We start from the raw sequence: 9,089 nt of genomic DNA on the forward strand, positions 1-9,089 counted from the left end.
AACCAAGCCCACAACATGTCTGAAGTATGTCTGTATATAGATACACACACATAGGTATATAAATACAAATATATATATGATATTCAATGGAATGTATTTTGTTACAGTAAGAAGATAAAGATCTTATGCAATCAAGACTTTGAACAATCTACTAGATATTTTTACCAATAAATAAACTTGATTATAGGTAAATAAAAGGGGAATCAAGGGTCAGAATCAAGTCCATAGTTAGCACCCATGTTGCAGGAAAACTGACTTTATACTGAGAGAACTACTGTACCCTGATCATTATATTTCTCCTGTGTAGGAATGCATTAATTTCAGTCAATAGTAAACTGAAATTATGGGAAATTATTTCCTTTCTATGTAATTTTTTTGATTCTTGAAATTTTCTATAATGAGTGTGAATTACTCTTTAAAATAAAAGTTATAAATAATATATTTTTTTTCAGCATATAACCGGCGCACATGGATTTTACCCATTACTGTTCTTTCACAAAGCATTCTTGCATTTATCCACCGGGAGGCAGCATAAACACATCAAATAGCAGAAAACAGTTTCAGAGTGCAGTTTTTTCCTCAAATTGGCCACTTCTGCTGTTAATTAATCAGTGTATTCTGGCATGTAACTTGCACAAAATATTCGTTAGATTGTTTAGTTTTCTGACGAAAATGACTATATACTCGTTGCAAAATTGGTATCCCCTATAGGAGAAACACAGAGGTCACCTCAGGTGGCACTCCTCAGGTATAGAGAAGGATAACAATCTGACAAAACCTCACCAATACGATTGTTTTCTGACCTCTCCTTTCACATCAAATGTATCTTGAGCCTCTTCCCTGTATCCCCACATTCTTTGATATGGTGATTTTAGAAGAGGCACTGCATTCCACCCTGTGGATTCACAGTGACTTCTCTAACTGATTGAAATGAGTCATTTAAGCTGTCATTACAGTCTTTAAACTAGAAAACATTCGCCACATACACAATATTCTGAGAAACATATTACAGTCACCTAATTAATCACTACTCAAGTTGGATACGTGCTGTTTGCCATCTTTGCTTCAAAGGTTTTTAATAGATAAGAGTTTACAGGGACAGCTGAGGGTTCCCTCTGACCAGGTAATTCCTATCCTTCCATCCTAAGAGTAACCTGCAATCTCAATTGGTGTTTACCCCTGCTATCCTTCACCTCAGACCTTAACTATGAAAGTATGTTCCATAGACAACATAGCATCGTTCTGAGGTTTAAAATAATCATTCACAAAAGTACATCTATTATTCACTTACTCTTATGATTCAGGATCTTCCAAAGTTGATATAGACTAGCTAATGCTAACTGCTCGAGTATATAATTTGTGAATGTAATGTAATTTATCACAAGACACTGCCCTATGGACACTCCCTTAGATTGCTTCCAATCCCTGGGAATGGCGCCTGTGCGGGCGCAGGTGCGCACGAGTTCCTCCAGGGGGCGCGCCGGGACAGGAATGGGCAGCAGGGAGCTGTGGCGTGCGGGCTCCAAAGCAGGAGCCTCCTCAGTCCAGCAGATGCTGCCACGTTGCACTCTCCAGTCACCGCGATTGACGACTCCGCCAGCAGGGACCCAGAGGCCCTTTGCTCCCGCCCTGGCGGCTGCCGTGTGCTGGGAGACGGGGCCTCCGCGTCCTCCAGGTGGAGGCCCTGCTCGTGCGCATCGGCCACAAGGTTTGCTGCGCGGGCTCCTCTCCAGAGCCTTGGCTGCTCCGTCCGTCGGGCTGCTCGTCTTTTGCGGGCTGCTGCCTTAGATGCGTTCTCTGTCCCTGATCCAGAGCGGGAAGCCCGCGACGTGCCACACCCGGCCATGTGGGGATAGGTCAGTAAAGGGGTGGCGGTGGCCTCCCTCCCTGCCGGTTCCCCGTGGCTGAAAATCACGCTGCTGAAATGGCATAAGTCGTCACGTCGCTGCTGGGGTGTGTCGTGTCGTGAGGCCTCTGGTGACCCCACGCCCGCCCCGACCACGGACAGACTTGGTTTCCTGTCACTGTTCCCTAAGCAGTACAGTGCAGGGGCTACGCGCATGGCAGCTGCGGTGCATGAGGGACTCTGAGTACCGTGGGGGGATGTAAGGAGGACGCGCCCAGGTTTATGCAAACACTGAGCCGTTTTGTATCAGGGATTTGAGCACGCATGAATGTAGGCGTGGAGGGCTGTGCTGGGACCCATCCCGCCTAGATAGCGAGGGACGACTGTGTTTGCACAAGCACGGGCACGTTGGGGACAGACAACGTGGGCTGTTCTGTACCCACGGACAGCAACAGTGGGCAGTGCCCAGCACCTCAGGCCTCAAGTGGCAAGGGAAGTGTTGGGCGACAGTTGTCCCTGTCCTCTTGGCATTGCTGCAGGGGCTGGGTGTTGGGGACAAAGGGCACTGAGGAGCTGTGTGGGAAGCTGATAGGACTGACAGCAGCCCTGGGACCTGGCATAGCGGACCCGATAAAGACAGGGCACCTCTCTGTCCCCAGAGGCATTCCCAGACGCTAAGCCTTGCCACTCCCCAGGGACCTGGGTCCCTCCCAGTGCTGCAGCGCTAGACAGCCTCCCCTCAGCCCCTGAGGTGGCGAGTGACATTCCAGGTCCTGGGTCCTGTCTGCAGGGGAGGACGGGCAGGTCGCTCCCAGCCCTGATAAAAGCTCCCTGTCCTGAGTAAGGACTCCTGTCCTCACAGGTGCAGGGGAACCGGGGTCCTCACTGCATGGCCTGTGGGATGTGGGGTGTCGCGTACCTGCCAAGGCATTGCTTGGGCTGCTGAGATTTTGCTGAGAATAATGAGCAGCCTGTGTCTCTGGGCAGGGCTCTGCAGGACTTGCAGGTGAGACAGGCTGCCCAGGTAGCCGGCAGGAAAGTAAAATCTCTGCCCCGGCCGTGTGTGGTGGCTGTCACCTGTAGTCCTAGAACTTTGGAAGGCCGAACAATGGTCATGGGGGAGGCTTGAGCCCAGGAGTGGAGGACCAGCAGGCAAAACAGCAAGAACCTGTGTCTACGAAAAACACAAAACTTAATGTCGTGTGGTTGTGTGCGCCTGTAGTCCCAGCTACTCGGGAGGCTGAGGCAAGGGGATCGGTTGTGCCCAGAAGTTTGAGGTTGCTGTGAGCTATGATGAAGCCGCTACACTGCAGGCTGAGCCGTAGATGAGATGCATACTACAAAACAAAACAATAAAAAACAAAGCAAAAGTAACATCATGAAAAAAGAAAAAGAATGAGCCCAATAGAAAAAGCATCAAGGACCACACAGGGTACAAAGAAACATAACTAACCCCTGAGCAAGAGAAAATTTCAAAATTCACTTGCAATGAAAGAGATGCTAACAAAGGCAACAAGAGGCTATAATATCCTACCTTGCAAACTACCAAAAATTGGATGAAAAAGTTGGGTGGGACCTGATGTTGCTGAGGCCAGGGGACTGGGAAATGAGTGCTCACACATTGTCAGAAAAGCATAAAGTCAGGCAGTGTTCTGCAGGGCAATTGGGCAGCATCGACTCAATTTCTAAATGCAGATAGCCATTGATCAAGCCTTTGTTTTAAATTTATGACACTTACATTATTTTCACTTTAAATATGTTGTGTGCACAGGCACGCCTTGTTCCATCGTGCTTCACAGGTGCTGCACATTTATAACTTCAAGGTTTGAGCATGGAGTGAACCTATCAATGCCATTTCTCCAACAGCACATGTCGCTTCTTATGTCTGCGTCACACTGTGGTAATTCCTGCAATATTGAAGGTATCTATCTACATTATTAGTCTGTTTGTTATTTGGATCTGTGATCAGTGATGTCTGATGTCGCTATTGCACTTATTTGGGCCCCACAAACTACAGCCACAGCAGACAGAAAATGTAATTGGCAAACGCTGTGTGTTCTCATGCTCCACAGATCTGCTGTTCCCCCTCTGTCTCCCTGCCCTTGGGCCTCACTATTCCCTGAGTGGCAACACTATTGAAATTACGCCAATTAACCACCCTCAATTAGAGATTGGGGGATGATGGCGGACTAGAGAAAGCGCCAGCCACAGTGGCTCTGCAAGTAAGATTGATTTTACAAGAAAGTGAAGAAAGAAGCAGGCAGACAGACACGGATCGCATGAGGGAGGGAAGGAAGGTGCCTGAAACCGCAGGAGGCTCCACGGGAAGACGCTGTGGGGCACAAGTGGAAGGAGAAAGGCGTCGGCAGGGTCTAACCCCAAGAGGCGTGGAGACCAGCGACAAGGGTAGGTGAAGTGGTGACATTTCCCCTCCCTTGCGTGTCGGACTGCTGGTGGGCTCCTGAGCGGTTGGAGAGACCTGCAGACAGCAGCCCAGAGACGGCCGGCGCCCGGGAGCGGTGAGCCTTTTGCGGACGGGACACCAAGCTCCCAGCTCCCCGGGGCACCCTCCTGCCGGCAGACGCGGGCCCATGGGCAGGCGCCATATAGCTCCATTCTCCCCTGCCCTCCCCTCCCCGTGGCTGCGGAGAGAGACTATTTAGCCACCATCTGGAGGCATCTGCAGGGAACAGGACCTTTCCTTTTGGGGCTCTGTGACAAACTGACGGGCCCTTGGACTGTGAGCTCCCTACCTGCCAGCCCTCCCAGGTGCCGCCTGCCTGGTGACTCCAGTAGAGTGGGGCAAATCCTGAGGCAGAGAGACCCTGATCCAGCTTGGGCACCCTGTGGGGGACTTGAGACTAGCACTCCTCTCCCTGGCAGGGTCAGGGATTGATCTCTGGGGCCCAGAGGACAGGGGACAGGCCTGCGGACCAGATCCTGTGCACTCAGCTCTTGATTGCATTGCCCGGGGATACAGAAGGGATATCTGGGAAGCAGCCTACTGAGGCGTGTGTGCCTTCAGGGGCAGGTCAGCGTGCTTGAGGTGCAACCCTGCTCCCATAGCAGGGCCGTGCACCCAGCTCAGGCTGCGATTTGGGGCAGGGAACCTCCTGGCCGGCATCACAGCCAGGGGAGATGCGTTGACTTGAGGTCCTGCCTGCTGGGAGAGGCCCAGGAGAAACCACAGAACAGGGGAGGGTGGAAAGGAGCCAGGCCCGCTCCAGACTGCAGCTCTGAGACAGCCCCATCGCCACATGCGGACTTTTCAGCTGAGTGGGGCCATTTCAGCCCCTCCCTGGCAGCTTTGCACAGAAGCAGAGAACAGACCTTGGATCCCACCTAACTGTACTTATGAAGCCTGAGGTCAGGCTCACCCAACCCAGCCCCGCCCAGCCTCACTCCCCTACCTGCCCCACTGAGGTGGAGAATAAGGACACACCTGGAAATCCCAGGCCCCACCCACCAGCTGAGGCACCAGAGTGCCTCTCCAGAGGAACAAGAAATTGAAATATTAAAGAAAAATCAAACAGAACTTCTCAAAATGAACAATTTATTGAGGGAATCACGCAACAGAGTGGAAAGCCTCAAAACGAGGGCAGATCAAAGACAGGAAGAATCTGAGGGCTGGAAAAGAAACTTTTGAACCAAACAAGTCTCTGAACTGAACACTTGGCCCCGAAGCGGCCTGGCGCCGACTGCCAGGAGCACGGGGTGCGGGCCGCGCCGGCTACTGCTGCTCCGGGCCGTCCGGGGTGGCTCTGACGAGAGCCTTTGGGGGCCGCTGCTCCGGCGGGGCGGGGGCGGCGTACTTGCTGCGCGTGTATCTGAGCACGGCCTTGTTGCCCGCGGACACGGCGAACTTGCCCATCTCCCCGGGCAGCGTGAGGCGCACGGCCGTCTGCACCTCTCTGGCGGTGATGGTCGAGCGCTCGGTGTAGCGCGCCAGCCGGCCGGCCTCCTCGGCGATGCGCTCGAAGATGTCGTGGACGAACGAATCCATCACCCTCACGGCCGCAGGGGACAGGCGGAGGTCGTCGTGCACCAGCTTCAGGACCCTGGGGAAGTAGGTGGCGAAGCTGTCGCTGTCACGGCTGGAGCGGCGGCTGCGACGCCTCGGCTGCTTCTGCTTCTGGGTCGTCGTGGACGATTCAGCCTCTTCAGGTGCCTGGGCCGATTCAGCCTCTTCAGGTGCCTGGGCCGATTCAGCCTCTTCAGGTGCCTGGGCGCCGGGGCAGGCCTCAGAGGACAGCTCGGACGAGGGCTCGGCCATGGCGGAGACAGCAGTCGGGGCTCTGGAGAAGCGAAGATGGAGGCTTGGGGCCGTTGGGGACCCGTTTTCCCGCGCTGGGCTTCCCAACGTCACGGGCCACGTGGCCATTGACTGGATGGAATGTCACGAGGTGAGCCTATCAGAGAGCCTCGCTGCCCTGAAGGTGATTGGATGGTGCTCCTGTGGCTGGGTGTGGCATGCACCTGTCACTGCGGGCTCCTGCCATCCTAGGAGCGTCCTGTTGCCTGACTCGGGGAATGTCACCAAGATGCCCCACACAGCAAGAGGTCATCCGACCATATCAGCTGATTGATGCCACACCCTTTTGAGAGACATCGCAGTAATCTCCAAAACTGTAGTGATTTCAGCGTTGGTTCCTTAAGAGTCTGCCCTCTGGAACCCAAGTCCATCATAACAGAGAAGTCAACTATGGCCATGCTCGGGACATTCCTCAGAATCTATTGTTATTCCTGGTTAAGTCACCCTGACTTGAACAAGAACTCAAGGACGTGGCCTGCAGAAGACCCCTGGAAGGAAAGGGACCTGGCTGCCCCACTCCTGCCTCCAGTTACAATCACCCCTCACTGAATCTAGAAGATGAGAAATGGCAAAATCACAGTCTATACCCAGAGAACACAAACAAAAATTGCTCCATTTCAGTAGTAGTAGTAGAAGGCTGCAAGCCCTTCATTGGCTGAGCCCGTGACAACCGGGGCAGGAGCTGCTCTCATGAGAGGCTTTCATCATCCATGTGATGCAGATTGACAGTATTCAGTTCTGTCTGGTTTCTCTCCTTCAACGTAGCAATAAGCATTATTGCAACTGTTTTAGACACTAACCCTACTCACCATCAAATTGGTATTAACTGAGGGACACTTAGGTGCACATATAGTAGTAACATTCATCATGCAGATGGTGGGGGAGGGTGGGGAGGGGAGGAGGATGAGTATATTCACAGCTAAGGGATGCGGTGCACACCATCTGGGGGATGGACACGCTTGAAGCTCTGACTCAGGTGGGCAGAGGCAATAAAAGTAACATGAACATTTTTATCCCCGGAATATGGTGAAGTAAGAAATAACTTAAACACCCTACAGTAGCCTCCTAGTGTTGCAGTGACAGGAGAGTCACACATCTCTCTGGTCTAATCGAAAGCAGGAAGTGATCAAGCTTAGTGCGGGAGGGAGGTTGAAAGCGGAGATGAGCTGAAAGCTACAGCTCTGGCCCCAACAGTTAGCCAACTTCTGAATGCAAAGCAACAGTTTTCTATGGAAATTGAAAGTGCTTCTGCAGTGCAGACACGAATACGGAAGAGAAACGGCCTTATTGCTGAGATGGAGAAAGCTTGAGTGGTCTGGACAGACGATCAAAGCAGCTACGACATTGGCTGAAGACAAAGCCCGATACAGAGCGATGTCCTAACTCTCTTCCACTTTTTGACAGCCGAGGGAGGTGAGGAAGCTGCAGAGGAAAAGCTGGAGGCGAGCAGAGCTTGAGTCCTGCGGTTTAAGGAAAGAAGCCGTCTCCAGGACATAAAAGTGCAGGGTGAAGCTGCAAGTGCTGACGCAGAGGCTGCGGCAGGTCATCCGGAAGGTCTTGCTGAGATCCTTGATGGGGGCGGCGTCAGTACCGACAGGGGTTCCGTGTGCACAACGCAGCCTCCTATTGGAATAAGATGCCATCTAGGACTGTGATGTCTAGAGAGGGGAAGTCAGTGCCTGGCTTCAAAGCTTCCCAGGACAGTTTCACTCTCTTGTTAGTGGCCAGTGCAGCTGGAGACCGGAAGTGGAAGCCAATGCTCATTCATCATTCCAAACACACTAGGGCCCTTAAGAACGGCGCTAAATGTACCCTGCCTGTGCTCTACAAATGGAACACGAAGCCTGGGTGACAGCACATCTGTTTACAGCATGGTTTATTACATATTTGAAGTCCTCTGCTAAGAGCTACTGCTTAGGACAAAAAGATACCTTTAAAAGTATCACTGCTCATTGACAATGCACCTGGTCACCCACGAGCTCTGATGGAGATGCACAAGGAGATTAATGTTGTTTCCATGCCTGCTAACACACATTCCCTCTGCAGCCCTTGCATGAAGGAGTAAATTCATCCTTCAAGTCTTGTTATTCGAGAAATACACTTCATAACGATGCAGATGCCATGCACAGTAATTTCTCTGGTAGGAGAATGTAGGGAAAGAAAATTGGAAACGTTCCATTAAATAGACAGGATTCACCATTCTCGATATCATTAAGAATATTTGTAATTCATGAGAAGAGGTCAAACTACCAACATTAAGAGGAGTTTGGGCCGGGCGTGGTGGCTCACGCCTGTAATCCTAGCACTCTGGGAGGCCGAGGCGGGTGGATGGCTCAAGGTTAGGAGTTAGAAACCAGCCTGAGCAAGAGCGATATCCTGTCTCTACTAAAAATGAAAGGAAATTAATTGGCCAACTAAAAATAAATAGAACAAATTAGCCGGGCATGGTGGCACATGCCTGTAGTCCCAGCTACTTGTGAGGCTGAGGCAGCAGGATTGCTTGAGCCCAGGAGTTTGAGGTTGCTGTGAGCTAGGCTGATGCCCCAGCACTCTGGCCAGAGTGACAGTGAGACTCTGTCTCAAAAGAAAAATAAATAAATAATAAAAGGAGTTTGGAACAAGTTGATTCTAACCCTGATGGATGCCTTGGAGCTTCCAGGCTTCAGTGGAGGAAGTCACCGCAGATGTGGTGGAAACAGCAGAACAGGAATTACAAGTGGAGCCTGAAGATGTGACTGAACTGCTGCGATCTCAGGATTGAACCAGAGCAGATGAGGACTTACTCTTTATGGAGGAGCAAACAAAGTGGATCTTGAGATGGAACCTACTCCTAGTGACGATGCGGTGGACACTGCTGAGCTGACACGGAGGATTCAGGATATGACATAAACCTAGTTGATAAAGCAGTGGCAGGTTGGAGAAGACTGAGTC

The 9,089-nt window shown here is 51.6% G+C and overlaps 1 protein-coding gene across 1 annotated transcript; it reads right to left on the bottom strand.

The window, feature by feature from the left end:
* Positions 1-5,576: 5,576 nt before the first annotated feature.
* On the bottom strand, positions 5,577-6,119 carry LOC142865813 (histone H2B-like). Its single transcript, XM_075999166.1, has one exon. The coding sequence runs from the start codon at positions 6,117-6,119 to the stop codon at positions 5,577-5,579; it is 543 nt and encodes a 180-aa protein (XP_075855281.1).
* Positions 6,120-9,089: the final 2,970 nt, after the last annotated feature.

Source organism: Microcebus murinus, chromosome X, assembly GCF_040939455.1.
Source record: "Microcebus murinus isolate Inina chromosome X, M.murinus_Inina_mat1.0, whole genome shotgun sequence".
Taxonomy (NCBI): Eukaryota; Metazoa; Chordata; class Mammalia; order Primates; family Cheirogaleidae; genus Microcebus; species Microcebus murinus.

Coding starts and splice junctions, on each gene's coding strand:
- LOC142865813 (XM_075999166.1), bottom strand. CDS start 6,119: ATGGCCGAGCCCTCGTCCGAGCTGTCCTCTGAGGCCTGCCCCGGCGCC.